Below are 16,098 nucleotides of genomic sequence, written 5' to 3'. Positions count from 1 at the left end.
ATGTCATCCATATAATCAAATTAAAATGGCCACATATAGAAATAACAGTAGATACTAATATACAGTAGAATCCGCTTAATTGCACGGCCCTTTTGCCAGTGAATTTGGTGCAATTATCCGACTGGTGCAACTATGCGAAGTTAACTAGGTACTAGTAGATCGCACTGGTTTGAGATTTTGAGATTCCGTGCAGTCAACAGAAGTGTACGTTAATCCGATGTGCAATTAACTGATAATAGAGCGTTCTTTTACATCATATTTCACGTTAACTTTGTGTGATCCCTTTCTTGAAAAATGGACTTTCCCTGTCCTGTTGCAAATATCGACCGTTTTGCGGCAGGTCAAGTTGCCTGTAAAGGTCAGCTAGCCCGACAGCTGCTTGCATGTAACCGATGTTTTTTTGCTCATTTAGCGCGAAATTCTGACGCTTTTTCGTCCTTTTCCTGGCCACTTAGACAGCTATCAAAATGGTAAGTACTTTCTGGTGGTAGAGCTTGCATTTTGCGTGTACGAAATGGTATTACAGCCTCACAATGTAATCAACATGTTGAATGGGGAGGGGGGCGCCATGTGTGAATGGCATGTTTTTGGTATGCCTGAAATGCAGAAGGCTTTTGCCGTGTGGAGTTACAATGAATGAAATATCTGCCTCAATATTTGGCTTATTTGTATAGGAAAATGTGGGCAGAAGACACGTTGCAAAAAACACTATTGTCTGATTATTAATGCGAAATACAGCGTAATTTTGTAACATAATTTGACGTTTACATGATGCTAGATGTATCGTTAATGTAATCAAGCATATGGTGTCTACATATGCAGTTATGCATATACATTATGGCATATGCATTATGTAAGATATCATTGTCAGAAGGTGAACATAATATATAATAAGTAGATCTTATGAAATTGAATATTCAAATCTGCTGTTTAGTCAAATTGAATGTTGCTTGCAAATCCAGCTTTGCATGTGTAACGTTATACTACATGTCTGCATTCTGTAGGATTATTCGCGGTGGTTTTATGTTAACGGTTTTTTGCATTGCCAATTCGTAAAGATTGGGGTGTGTCAGGGGTTTAATGGCACCTCATATGAGGATGAACTGAACTGAACTGAACTGAGGGGTTTAAAGGGGCATTCCACTCCCCACGGGAGTGTTATTTTCCGATAGATATCAATTTTAGGAAGTAATAAATGTATACTACTTCACATTATACGATAAAGTACCCAGTTGCTCCACGTGCCTCAAAAGCATTCAGTCCTCTACTATACTCCACAAGTACCCTCTAATTGAATTTATCCTATGGCTGAATACAATGCAAAACATTCAGGTAAGGTTACAAAGCTAATTTCAGGATTGCTAAGAAATCTAGTCTTGTTATGTGTTTGCATTCTTATGAGCAATTCGCCTTCTCGGTGTGCTTAGCAATCCTCATTTATTCCGAAAATATGCACAGTAAACAAAGTGTCTAATGCGTATAGGAAATGCATGGGTAGGGTCTGCATGGGTTTAGTGAGTGTCATATTGTTTTACAAAATACACATCGCGCAATGTGAATTCCACAAAATTCGGCTGATTATGTATTCATTGACACATTATCTATTGGAAAACACCCCACCCCCCCTTCTGGAGTGGAAATGTCCTTTAAACCCAGAGCCCCTTGGTTCTCAGGCCATCACTCTAAAGAATTGTGCGACACAATGTAGAAAGTCACTGGACAAAGCTATGAGGGTGCATATGCAGACCTTTAGGCCTGGCCTGTTCCTCTGTTTAGTATACCTAGTAATAGTATCCAATGATTGACATGTATGTTGACATCTCTGCAGGCTGTGATTGGCACACAGCTGGTGGTTTCCATGGTGATGGCCAGCATCATCCAGAAGCTGCAGCCGCACTTCTCGGCCGCTAGGTGGCTCCTCAGTAGAAGGTACGTTCAGTGTGTGTGTACGTTCACATGACATTGTTGTGTTTGCTGCCATATGATTACAGGGCTCGAAATTCATTTTTGGGATTAGGTGCACTGGTGCACCCAGCTTAAAAAATTGGGTGCACCAGAAAATGTTTGGGTGCACCACTTAAATTTAAGTAGAATGTAAAAGAAAAACTAATAACAAAACTTAGTTACAAGCTATCAAATTCTTAAACAAGTAACATGACAGACATTTTTATTATCTTTCTAACACTTAGATGTCAAGAATATGATGTATACTAGTATACTCGATCTTCCCATACATAAACCTAAGACAATATTTGGGTGCACCCTGTGCACCCACTGAAAAAAAATTGGGTGCACAGTTCCAATTTTGGGTGCACCTGGCATGGGTGCACATGCACCCAGTATTTCAAGCCCTGTGCCATATTGATGATCATTTACTTTCCAGTGAATCATAACTCCTAGAATATCTTTCTATATATAAGGATTAAAGAACTGATGGAGAATCTATCTAAAAACTTGCTGACAAGATACAAAGATATTGTGGATGCTTGTCATGATTATAATATATCATTTATGATAGTATAAGACACCAACCTGGCTGACAGCACACAAAAAAAAATTAAGAATGTTTTGATGATGATAAAAGATTACACGAGTAGAGTACCCAATTCAGGATAAGAAATGCCTTTTTGCCAAAGTTGCATGCTGGGTAACCTTGGTAAACATTTCGTGATGTGCAAAACATTCTTTTAATTGTGTTGTAAATGTTAAATTACTTACAATCATGTTTTTTTACTTTTCTCCAGGCTAGTGCGTTACCTTCACCCAACGGACGATAAACTGAGAGAGCTAGCAGGATTACAGGCACTAAGGGCAAGGGCAGGAAAAGGGATGACAGGTAAATATGGCTGTTCCTTCATTCAAAATCCGGTCCACTGAGGTCTGTTTTTTGTGGACCTATCCAACAAGATAAAACAGTTCTGTATCGGTATATTGTACTGGTACCCACCTATTGTTAGAAGCTGTGTTTGTGATTACAGATTACAGATTAACAAGCACAAGTTGTTTTTTGGTACAGTTTTGTCAGAGTAGGGCTATTGGCTTATGTTACACTGAAAAACAATGCCGTCTTTTTTCATCAGAAGAGCGGATGGAAAAACAGACAAGGACTTCACAGTGCCGTGTAGCATCAACCTTCAACTGGAGACAGCCAAGGTGGAGAGAGTCGACATCATAGGTAGGGACAGATGACAAACAAACGATATCACTTTTCTGTCTTAAGATAGTAAAAATGTAGATTTAGAAACAGTCCTGTGACAAATTCTCTTAATAAATCATGTAGTTCAACTGTTTTGTATGTACAAGTCGCCACACGTTGTATCCTTTAGCATTGTCTTGCAATGATTTTTTTTTTTTTCTGTAAGCCTTGAATCCAGCCATGAAGGCAATACATGTTCCAAACTCCTTCCACTTTGAGGCAAAGGTAGATAGGATCATGTACAATTTTTACAACTACACAATCATTTTCCTTCCCCAGGTCTCCAGTTCTACACAATGTACCAGTGGCTGTTAGAATTCTCAGCATAAGCTTAAGTGATCGATCTCTTGCTAACAGAAGGGTACTACAGTCTGGTACATCCTTCTTTCCCTGCTTCTGTCATTCATCTATTGATTCATTCTTTCCTTCCTTCCTTCCTCCCCTGGTCTGCAGTTCTACACAGAGTACCCGTGGTTGGTAGACTTCTCGGGGTGTGCTTAAGTGATCTCATGCTAATAGAATGATATTACAGTCTGGTACATGTACATCCTTCTTTGTTTGTTTCTTTTATTCATCTATTCCCTCCTTCTTTCCTTCCTTCCTTTCTTCCTTTCTTTCTTCCTCCCCAGGTCTAAAGTTCTACGCAATACCAGTGGTTGGTGGCTTTACTCTGGTGTGCTTTAGTGATATCCTGCTAGAATGGTACTACAGTCTGGTACATGTACATCCTTCTTTCCTTGTTTCATTTATTCATCCATTCCCTCATTCCTTCCTTCCTTCCTTCCTCCCTCCCCAGGTCTTCAGTTCTACACAGAGTACCAGTGGTTGGTAGACTTCTCAGGGTGTGCACTAGCCATCTACCTATTCACAGAAGGGTGCTAGATTCTGGTACATCCTTCATTCATTCATCCATTCCTTCATTCTTTCCTTCCTTTCTTCCTCCGCAGGTCTGCAGTTCTACACAGAGTACCAGTGGTTGATAGACTTCTCAGGGTGTGCTCTAGCCATCTACCTGTTCACAGAAGGGTGCTAGATTCTGGTACATCCTTCATTCTTTCCTTCCTTCCTTCCTCCGCAGGTCTTCAGTTCTACACAGAGTACCAGTGGTTGATAGACTTCTCAGGGTGTGCACTAGCCATCTACCTGTTCACAAAAGGGTGCTAGATTCTGGTACATCCTTCTTTCATCCATTCTTTCCTTCTTTCTTTCCTTTCTCCCTAGGTCTGCAGTTCTACACAGAGTACCAGTGGTTGATAGACTTCTCGGGCTGTGCACTAGCCATCTACCTGTTCACAGAAGGGTGCTAGATTCTGGTACATCCTTCTTTCATCCATTCTTTCCTTCTTTCTTTCCTTTCTCCCTAGGTCTGCAGTTCTACACAGAGTACCAGTGGTTGATAGACTTCTCGGGCTGTGCACTAGCCATCTACCTGTTCACAGAAGGGTGCTAGATGCTTAAGGGATCCCCAGACGGATACCACTGTTTGTTACATCCTTCCTTCCTTCCTTCCTTCCTCCCCAGGTCTGCAGTTCTACACAGAGTACCAGTGGTTGATCGACTTCTCGGGATGTGCATTAGCCATCTACCTGTTCACAGAAGGGTGCTAGATTCTGGTACATCCTTCATTCTTTCCTTCCTTCCTTCCTCCCCAGGTCTGCAGTTCTACACAGAGTACCAGTGGTTGATAGACTTCTCAGGATGTGCACTAGCCATCTACCTGTTCACAGAGGGTTACTACTACCTGGTGCAGCCAAGGGCAGAGGTCAACCTCAGCGTCATCTGGTGTTTGCTGGTGGTGGTCTTCATCCTGTATCCTTAACATCCTGCCAGTTATGCAGTGTTGGAAAAGTTTTCTAAAATTCACTTGTCCTATCGGGCTAGTACAAGAAAGATTCACATGCCCAAACCAACTTTTCACTTGCCCCAAATTTTAAAAACATTTTCCTATGTACGTCTATGAAGTCTAGACATCCAGGTAATAAGATAAGAGTAAAAGCAGTTACTCAAGCAACTGGATATGATTTGGGCAGTGTCAGTGTCACTGATGAAAAATGGTGGATGCCATGTGAAACATCTGACCGTTTCCAAAAGCATATGCAGTTGCTGGAGTAACTGCTTTTTGGCTTTTTTTTCATTTCCAGCAATACAATTCATTTATCATTGGTTCTATTTTTCTTTGTTGACCAATGCTTGATTCCATGATCTGGGAGTCTGGGGGCATCCACTTTCCATGGTGCAGATTTTTCACGAATTCTACTTTAAAATGGTGCATTCTAAGCTTTAATGAGGATCAAAATTACTGCCAGAGAGCTCACAGTAGAAGACTGTGACCACAAATGACCTAGTGGCATCCCTGGTCAATCAGAATTTTACTATTGTCAGAGGATCTGCTCCCCAGTGTAAGGGTGTTTAGTGTGTCCAATTTCTTATTGTTTTAAAAAAAAAGTCAGGTCCAGATGACACCATGGCGCATGTCTGGCTAAAAGCCTGTTCTACTACTAGTACCAGTATTCATATTGAAGAACTTTATTGCACAACAATACAATGATACAATGTATGGCAACAACTATGGCAACAACTATTACACAAAGTAAAAAATAGAGGTATAGGACAAAGCTTAACAACCTAGTTAACATAACAATAAGGGCTAACATAATTCTTTGATATAGTATTGCAATGAAGTAGGCTAATCATTTGTTTCAGTATTCTTTCTAATAGCAGAGCAGTCCTTGATATATTTACCTATTTTTGCATTATGGGAGCTCTGACATCTAAAAATATGTACAAATCTGATTTTAGCATTGAGTCTCTTGAAATCTGCTGTACTTGGATTCAAGAAATGAATAATTCATTACATAAATTAGCGTATCTAGGACATTCCATTATAAAGTGAAATTCATCTTCAATATGCTTTGGGCAGAATGTGACTGGATCAACCTCTTCAATGTTGTATTATAGCCATATTTGGTACAAATGAAAAGAAGTGCAGTTGACCTTGACCTATGACCCAGGTCGCTACTGTTCAGCCTGACTGCTGCGTACTTTACCGGAGATGACAGCGGGGAGCGCTCCATCTGTCTGGTGTTTGGGTTCTTCTTCCTCCTGGTGTCCATGGCAGTGCTCATCACTAGCGAGAACATCCTGGAGTTTGGCCTGGACAGAGGTGGGCAGTTCTTATATTCTTAAATGGGAGCTGGACTTGACATTGAAAAGTCTACTACACTTTCTAAACATTAATGCTCCCCTTGTGAAGAGATGTGAAGAATGTACATGTACTATTATCCAGTTTTATCTTCAAGCTGAACTGTTGTCTTAGTTAAAAGAGATATGAAAAATTTTGTATAGATGGTCTGTTTTTTTGTGAAAAGACTTTAGTGGAAGAAATTTTTTCTGTAAATCAGGAACCTTAATTTTTTTCAGAATTGCAGGTTTTAGTCCTTGTTTTTTTACATTCAGTTTGCACGTTAGGTGCTTTATGTATTGTAGCACATGCCTGTTGTATTTAGTATACACAGACTAGCCTGCCAGTGCCCATATCCCAACTTACAGTTACATTTCCTTTTGCTGTCTCCAGCCTACACAAGTCTATCTGATGCCATCAGTGGGTTCCTGGGGTCACAAGGGGTGGAAACAAGGTAAGGCCAACATGCTGATCTCCAGTATGCATACTGTACTAGTATGTGTGTACATGTACATGTACATGTATGTGTGTGTGAGTATGTGTGTTAGTGTGTGTGTGCATCTATGTATGTGTGTCTGTGAATGTATGTCTGTGTGGCCGCGTAGCACAGTGGTAGTGTATTCGGCCCGTGACCGAGAGGTCGCCGGTTCGAATCCGCCTGCCGTGTTGCCGGTCTTGTGCCCTTGGGAAAGGCACTTAACACGACTTTCCTCACTTTACTCAAGTGAAAAATGAGTCGTCCCTCGGATAGGACGTTAAATGGAGGTCCCGTGTATGGGGAGAGTCACACCCCATGCACGTTAAAGAACCCCCACACGTGCGATGGTGCGGTGTGGTTGGAGCAAACCCTTCTGTCGGAAGTTGGTGATTCACTTCAAATCACCAGGTTGTATGCCTGGCGAACCTCCATACCGTATCAGCCACACGGTGTTTTGCATCATTCACCCGGACAGGAGACCTGGCGCATCCCATCTTGTAATTAGCCAGCGAAAGGGTATGTCACCCCGTAAGGGGCGGTATCACCCCGTCGTGTGTAAACATTTGCGAACATGTGTGATCACGTCGACCGATGATGATGATGTCTGTGTGTGTTTGTCTGCATGTACAATGTATGTCTCTGTGTGTGTATCTGCATGTATGTCTGTGTGTGTGTGTGTGACTGTGTCTGTATGTGTATCTGTGTGTGTGCCTGTGCATGTGTGTCTATGTGTGTATCTTTGTGTGTGTGTGTGTCTGTGCATGTATGTCTGTATGTGTGTGTGTGACGTGTGTGTGTGTGCGTCTGCATGTATGTCTGTGTGTATGCGTGTGTGTGTGTGCGTCTGCATGTATGTCTGTGTGTATGAGTGTGTGACGTGTGTGAGTGTGTCTGCATGTATGTCTGTGTGTGTGTGTGTGTGTGTGTGTGTGTGACGTGTGTGTGTGTGTGTGTGCATTTATGTCTGCATGTATGCATGTGTGTGTGTGTGTGTGTGTGTGTGTGTGTGACGTATGTGTATCTGTGTGTGAGTTTGACCATTAAATGGTGCCAGCTCCAAGTTGATGTTCAATGGTGTCTTGGCATTGTACTGTAGCATGGTGGGAGCCTTCTTGGGTGTTGTTCATTTCTAAAGTAGTATGGTTAAGAGATTGAAGTCAGCCATCTGTGTGTGTGTGTGTGTGTGTCTGTGTCTGTGTGTGTGTCTGAGATTTCAAGCATACACAACGCAACAGTGCTGACATTTTTGTCTTTGGCACTGGACCACAAAGCAGTGTGGGCAAGGGATCTGTTTTTGTTCTGTTTGATGTGTGTGAGTGTATGTGTGCGTTTGAGATTGCCAGCATTCACAATACAACAGTGCTGACATTTTTGTCTTTGGCACTGGATCATAAAGCAGTATGGATAAGGGAATGAAGTCTGCCATCTCTGATTGCCTTGCCTTGTTCTGTTTGACCTTCCAGTGGTGCCAGCTCCCCGAGCTCCAAGTTGATGTTTAAGGGTGTCCTGGCGGTGTACTCTGGCCTGGTGGGAGCCTTCCTGACCTTCAGTGGACTCCGCTTCGGCAAGATGCACCAAGACTCGCTCCAGTACAGCAAGGAGAGCCCACTCATGCAGTAAGGGGTGGTGTTATGTTATAATTTTAAACTTTATATCTGCACACAAAATAAAGATCCTACCAACAAGCTTTCGATTGGTCCTTATGATGCTTATCAAGTTAAATGGCTCGGGGGAGTGAAAGAGGCCATTTACATCAGAGCCCTCCAACCTTCCCTTAACTGAGACGGGGGCCGATACCAACTTCCAAGCACCTTTGACCCTTTGCTGATGTCATAGGCTTTGGGTCATGTCAACTTGATAAGGATAATAGGACTGATCAAAAGCTTGTTGGTAAGTGCTTTATTTTGTGTACAGATAATAGTTTGAAATTGTAGGTAAATGTAACATAATGTTAGCTACTATCACAGATGAACTTACATTCAAGGCCTGGTGTTGTTGTTGTTGATCGATCATAAAAGTTGTTCATTGTGTGGTAACATGTCACTGTGTGTTTTATAAGCAGTCCCACTTTTGGAACCTATTGTTGTTATTATGGTTAATGTAGGGGGTGTTTTAGACCTCAATTTGTATGGGCTTGGTAGGAGTCTTTTAGATACGAAGAAATGGTTTGTCCTGTATTTCAGAGAGCCACAATTTCAGCATGTCGCAGAAACATTTTTCATTTCTTTCCTTTGGAATCCATATGTATGTATCCGAAGTACCAATCACGCATATTAATACAGGTAGCTATAATGCACTAAAATGTGATGGCTCAAATGAATCAGTTTGCACTTAGATAACACCAACTATATGTTGAATGTATGTTGAATATAGATGCTGGGGACCTTATACATCTTATACTTTCATGGCACCAAATACAGAACTAGAGTATAGATTCATGTATAGTGTGTTTGATGTTACAGCATTTTTATGTTGTACATCCAGGTTGCTGTTGCACTTGAACTTCCTGTGGCCCCTGGTAGTGGTTCTTATGTGGGTGAAACCCCTGGCCAGGGGGTACGTGCTGCATCCCCCCTCCCTGGGGACTAACAGCACTGTACCAGTGGAGCCTCTGTAAGTCTAAAAGAAACTAAGTACTACAAAAAAGTACAGTTTAGATGGGGTACTGTCATATTTGACTGTCACACAATTTTGATGTTTTAGGATATTTTAAATGCTTGTCCATTTACAAAATCTATCCAGTTCTTTGAGTATTTTATTTTATTACCTGGATGTCTATGCTTCACTGACTTGTAATTGGTCTCCCCCCTGTGTTTAGGATAAGTGAACTCTGGTTTGAGACCGACTTTCTGTGTATGTTTATCTTCTGCATGTGTACGGCTATTTCCAGTTATATTTAAACATATTTGGTCTCCCCTCTGTGTTTAGGATGAGTGAACCCTAGTTTGAGACCAACCATCTCTTACATGTGTATCTTCTACGTGTGCATGTACAGTAACTACATATATTTCCAGTCATATTCAAACATATTTGGTCTCCCCACTGTGTTTAGGATGAGTGAACCCTGGTTTGAGACCGGCCATCTCTACACATGTATCTTCTGCATGTGTATGTACAGTAACTGCTAGTGGTGCGTACCTAGACTCATATTCAGGTGCAGGTCCGGATTCAGGTCCAGCAGTTCAGGTTCAGGTCCAGACTTTAAGTCCGGACCTGAACCCTTTATTGCATATTATGTGTGCTAGAAATTTTTTTTTGAGGGGGAGGGGGGATGGTGCATATAAAATTGCATGAATTGAAATGCAAGGTGAAAAATACATACAAATTATATACAGCCAGTTGTCTTTTTCGAGTGCAAATTTCACTGTCTATGGAAGATTTTAGATGGTTTAGAACAAAGAAAGGGAATAGCTTTTTGTAAGTCCGGACTTGGCTCCTGACATTTAGGTTTTTTTTTTGGACTTGGACATAAACATTTTAGGTCCAATGCCAGGTCCGGATTTTCGGTACGCACCACTAGTAACTGCTACATGTATTTCCATTCATATTCAAACATATTTGGTCTCCCAACTGTGTTTAGGATGAGTGAACCCTGGTTTGAGACCAGCCGCCTGTACACCGTTATCTTCTGCGTGGTCCTACGACTAGTCCTGATGCACCGGTACCTGCAGTCCTACCTGAACATGGCTCACCAGAGAATAGAACACGTCAAGAAACAGGCCGGGAGGATCAGCAACATGGAGATCCAGAAAAGGGTAAGTTTTGTTCACTCTTACATACAGTGGGGTCAGTTTCCTGAACAGCCGTTGTAACCCCTGCATCTCCTATAGGGTCATATAGTCTTCACTCTTACTGAGCAATTGTGCTGGTCTCCATCATGACATTTTTCGAATAGAATAAAATCGTGAATAGAACATGTCGAGAAACAAACTGGGAAGATAAGGCCTAGGAAAAAAATGCTGTGTTTACTGTTTCAGTCCTGAAAAAAATAGGGTCGTTAGGTCGTGATTATTATTTTTTTCTTGTAATTTTTATTAGGCTGACCAAAACTCTATTGATACTTACAATTCAGTTGAACAAAGTAAACTGAAATTCATAAGGACACAATTGTCTTTTTGATTTTTTGTCAAACTTTAATTTTGTGCATGATAGTTACATTTATCCTTAATTAGATAGATTTTACTTCAATAGGAAGCAGGCTAAATAAAAATTCTAACTGTAAACTATGTGACTCCACTGCCCACCCAAAAAAGTCTAGGGTCGGCAGGTTTTCTAGGGTAGGCAGGGAAAAAGGAATCGCAACATTTTTTTCCTAGGCCTAAGCAACACGAAGATAAAAGGGCAAGTTTTGTTGTGTTTGACTTTGTTGTAGATGAGAATTTAGATGATTGTTTGACATTTGAATGTTCGTCTGAAACATGATTTTTTTTTCATCAACAGATTGTAAGAGTGTTTTTCTACCTGTGTGTGGTGGCTGTACAGTACTTGGCACCTGTTGTATTACTTCTATTCTATGTTCTGCTCCTCAAAACTTTAGGTAAGTGGTTTTATTGAAATGTCTTTTAAAGCATTAAGATAAACTCCAGTAAAGTTTGCATTGACTATCATATTTTACCAGTGTGTTGCATGTAGGATATGACGCGTGTCATCCAATCCTAAAACCTTATGTAATAGATTGATATGTGATATTTTGCTGGTTGACAGTTTGTAGAGCATCTCATAGTTACACCCGTATGTTTTGACACCCTTAACACTTAATGCTAGCATATGTGTATTGGGATATACATGTAGGACTGCCCCCTTGGCTCGTTAAAAATGTAGCAAAGTCTATTAAATATGTCTGATAGCTTTTGCAGATTAATTTCCTAAAGTGAATGCTCTTCCATGTATTCCTTTTGTTTTTATATTCCGCAGGTGAATACTCTTGGACAGGAAACCATGTTCCCGACTCTGGAAACCTGACAAAAAACATCACAGAGTTCCCTTCACTACAACAGGTGTGAAAGTTCATCTGTGTTTTGAGTGGTGGATTCAATACTGTTTACTAAGAATTTTTGGTGTATTCTTGAATCATTTGCTGAAAGGATTGGGTATATATCTGCCTTTACCAAAAATTGGAGGTAAGTCCAGTGATTTCCAAGGGGGTGTCCCTGTTACAACTGGTAGCAGCCTTGCATTTAAGCTTCTTGTCCCACTAGTTGGTAACTGGGAGACCCTAGTTCAACCTGGGTAGGTATCTCGGTTTTGGGCTGGAACTATTTCAGAAGGGGCGCAAAATGTAGAAAGAGCGAAGAAGAGTAGACTCTATGGTCATTTTACCAACCTTTACAGTCAATTGTACAGTTAGCCTTGTATGATTTTTAAAACGCAAGTGGGAGTCGAATGCTACACAAAACAGATTTCTTTGTAGCAAAATGGACCATTGTTTTGAGTTTTATCCATTCACAAGTTTTCACATGATGAATCAGGTCCAGAATCAGGTCCGGACCTGGACCTGATCCTCTGGACCTGAACCGGACCCGGACCTGAATTTTCTGTACTGGTACCCACCCCTACTGGCAACCCCTTCCTGTAATATTAAACATACCCTGCTACTGAAACAGCAAGGAATCTTGTGGACCTATAGATGTATGTGCCACTAGGCACTACAAGGGTCTGAAAAACACGTTTGATCCACAATAACCTGATAAGTGTGTACGTGTAAGCCCACAGTTTGATTTTGGAGCGAAAACATTTGCTTTGTGACAGAGCATTGTACACCATATTTTCTCAATTTGAGAAGTTTTGTGCAGGCTTAAAGGGGCATTCCATTCCACACGGGAGTGTTATTTTCCGATAGATATTAATTTTAGGAAGTAATAAAATTCATACTAATTCACATTATACGATAAAGTACCCAGTTGCGTCATGTGCCTCAAAAGCATTCAGTCTTCTACTAAACTTCCCAAGTACCTTCTATTGAATTAATGCTAAGGCTGAATACAATGCAAAACTTTTAGGTAAGGTTACAAAACTAATTTCAGGATCGCTAAGAGATCTCGTTTTGTTATGTGTTCTTATGAGCAATTTGCCTTCTCGGTGTGCTTAGCGATCCTCATTTATTCCGAAAATATGCACGATAAACAAAGTGCCTATGCGTATAGGGAATGCATGGGTAGGGTCTGCATGGGTTTAGTGAGAGTCATATTGTTTTACAAAACACACATCATGCAATTCATCCCAAGGTGAATTCCACAAAATTCGGCTGATTATGTATCCATTGACACATTATCTATTGGAAAACACCAACCCCTTCTGGAGTGGAATGCCCCTTTAATGTCTAGAGAACCTGAAAGTGAAGTTTTGTTAACTTTTGTCAATAAACTTTATGTTGATTCCCCAGGTTGCCGGGGACGATGAACCGGTGAAACAGGCGGCCCAACAGCTGACCCTGGCCTTCGCTAGTCTGAGGAACATCTTCTCTGCTGTGTTCTTCAGAGGGGTGGTCTCATACCTATGTTGGTGGTCTGCCACCACAGTTTTTGTAACCACTGCATTTGGGATGATCTACCATTCTGTTTTCACTGTATAGACTGTATTGTGAAGAAAAAGTCATTGATGCTATTGTTACAAGGTTGATTGGTCATGATTATTTCTGCCTTGTTCTTTATTGAACTGCTGTCCTAATTGTCACTGCAGTATTTGTTGCCACTGACTATTTGGTATTTGTGTATAGACAGCAGGGTTGTAGCCAGCCTGAAATTATTTTCTGTACCCTCAATTATAAATCCTCTCTAGCATCGAAGGTGCAACATTACTAGGGGGGTTGGGCACATGCCCCCCTTCCCAGAAAATTTTGAAATCTAGACCCTCTGAAATGCTATTTCCTGCATTTTGAGGTGCAAACTTTGCTGGTAGACTAAGCTGTTCAAAGGCTGTGAAAAAGGTTTTGGTGAAAAATTACACAAGGGAAACAGTTTTTAAATGTCGATTTTTGTCCGTCACAGAGGACGGAATGGGCAAATTTTTCCCATCCCCAGCTGCAAAACAAAAGGACGGAAGGACAGGTGCTGGCTGCAACCCTGATAGACAGTATTTAGTATGAAAATCATTGATGCTTTCCTCACCATGTTGGTTTGGATAATTTCTATTGCGTTATTCAGAGAAATGGTATCATACATAATGTAGATGGTCTGTCATTTCAGTTTTTGTGACTAATATGTTTGGAATATTCGAAATGATCCCTCACTCAATTTTTGCAATTTAGGTGTTTCAGGTAGATGTAAAAACACTGTGGTATTTCTGCTTGAGTGTTAGATCAATATTTTGACACAATCACTTTGTGTTGAGTACTTGTCACATTGAATTATGAAAGACACCAGGTATTAGGGGTAGTACATTTTTTAACTAAACAGAGTGGAGCTAGTAAGTACAATGTAGACCAAATGACGCCATTGTTGCCATGCGTGAATTCTCCCTTAAAATATGTAGTTCAGTACTTAGTGAAAGAGTTTGTAGTAGTCATTGTTTAGAAAAATGAAAGATATGTTGCACAATCATTATGATGATTAAGTGGTAGAGTAATATGTATCTGAATAAAAGTATTTGTTCTGTTCTGCTTTCTTGGTTTGATTGCTATCACATTGTTGATTTTTTTACTGATTTTGTCTGTTACACATAACTGTTTAACTGTAGACCTTGGATGTAGCACACTACTTTTGTACGGTAGGCACATGTACATGTACAAGCTGCATGAAATAATGTTTGATCCAGTTATACTCAGATGAACCCCTACTAAGTGTGGTGGGTTCTTTAATATCATAATACTCAAAGTGTTTATCTGCAAATAGATCCTACAGTAGCATAAGATAGCATCAAAAGCTGCCAGAGGAGTGAAACCAGCCTAGGATTGTGTATGCTTCTGATAACTACTATCTTATGCTACTGTAGGATCTGCTTGGAGATTATAAAGTGTGGCCATCCTCAAATATGTGGAAGTACATGTTGAAATGTCTTATAAAAGAAAGACATGTAAAAAGGCCTTAAAGTTGGGGTATCTTGTAAAATTTATTTGATTCCAAGATCAGAAAAAAATTGAAAGTTTTTTTGTGCATGACAGTCTGGGGCAGATACTAAGTTTTCCATTTTTCTGTTGTTCAAACAATCTTACAGTTTGTTACATCCTAGAATGTCGTCTATCCTAAAAGCGCTTTTAGGATAGAAGCGCTTTTAGGATAGACCGGCATCCAAAATGTGCTTCTATCCTAAAAGCGCTTATGGGATATCCAGAACACGTCGCAAGCGAGGAGCGCATTCTGGGTATCCTGAATGCGCTTCTGTCGGAGCGCATTCAGGATAAGCCGGCGTGTTTATCCTGAACGTGCACTTGTGGGAGGAGCTTAGTGTCTTAGGAGGCGGAGACTATCTTGTATGTGATTTTTCGTAGTCAACCTGAGGCCGCCATCTTTGTTCTCCCACGAGGTCACTTCCGGGTTTGATTGTGATAGAAGATCGCATATACTTACACCAAATCAACGTAGTTTGCATAAACCAAATCATTTTTGGGGACTCCGTGGCCCGATCTAACCCTCACATAATCACGTAAAATCTAGGTTCAGCGCTTGCTTTATAAACTGCGTATTTCCATCACGTAGATTACGGCAGGTGTCGCAAGGTCGAACTAAATATGGAAACTTTGGTGTAAACAATCGCAATGGCCGCTGCCATTTTCTCGTGACGTGTTGACTGCATGGACCCAACACACCGAGGTAGTATCGCTATCTCCGGTTCGATAGTTCGAAACAAAACCAGAAGCTGAAATTCAGCAAACCATTAACAAAGTCAACCTGCACAGGAGAAGACAGATGTCGGCCGCCTTCGACAGGAGCGCATTCAGGATATCCAGAATGCGCTTCTTCGCTTGCGACGTGTTCTGGATATCCTAGAAGCGCTTTTAGGATAGACACAGATTTTGGATGCAGATCTATCCCAAATGTGCTTCTATCCCAAAAGCGCTTCTAGGATATCCAGAACACGTCGCAAGCGCTGGCGAGTGATTCGGGATATCCGACAAGGGAACTGGGGATGGAGGACAATTTATGCCAGAAGCGGTGTCGGTTATAGACGACAAGGGACTGTCGTTGTTAGGCGAACGTCTGCGTCTAGCCCAGAAGCACTGGTGCTAGAGAGTATACAACCGGTGCAACTGAATGGATGTGGTAATTGGTCAATGGGCAACTGGACGTTTTCATTGACTGTCATCAT

At 41.0% G+C, this 16,098-nt stretch overlaps 1 protein-coding gene across 1 annotated transcript; it reads left to right on the top strand.

The window, feature by feature from the left end:
* The first annotated feature begins 312 nt into the window (after positions 1-312).
* Positions 313-14,451, top strand: LOC118412248 (transmembrane protein 161B-like). Its single transcript, XM_035814977.1, is given in 14 exon segments — positions 313-470; positions 1,829-1,929; positions 2,745-2,794; positions 2,797-2,836; positions 3,081-3,175; positions 4,849-5,005; positions 6,208-6,359; positions 6,771-6,831; positions 8,319-8,471; positions 9,340-9,468; positions 10,436-10,610; positions 11,296-11,392; positions 11,770-11,852; positions 13,238-14,451. Coding segments are annotated over 14 exon segments (1,485 nt in total). The 5' UTR covers positions 313-467; the 3' UTR covers positions 13,427-14,451.
* The last annotated feature ends 1,647 nt before the right edge of the window (positions 14,452-16,098 follow it).

Source organism: Branchiostoma floridae, chromosome 3, assembly GCF_000003815.2.
Source record: "Branchiostoma floridae strain S238N-H82 chromosome 3, Bfl_VNyyK, whole genome shotgun sequence".
NCBI lineage: Eukaryota > Metazoa > Chordata > Leptocardii > Amphioxiformes > Branchiostomatidae > Branchiostoma > Branchiostoma floridae.
Note: the sequence above shows the minus strand (reverse complement) of the source record. Positions and strands in the feature narration are given on the sequence as shown.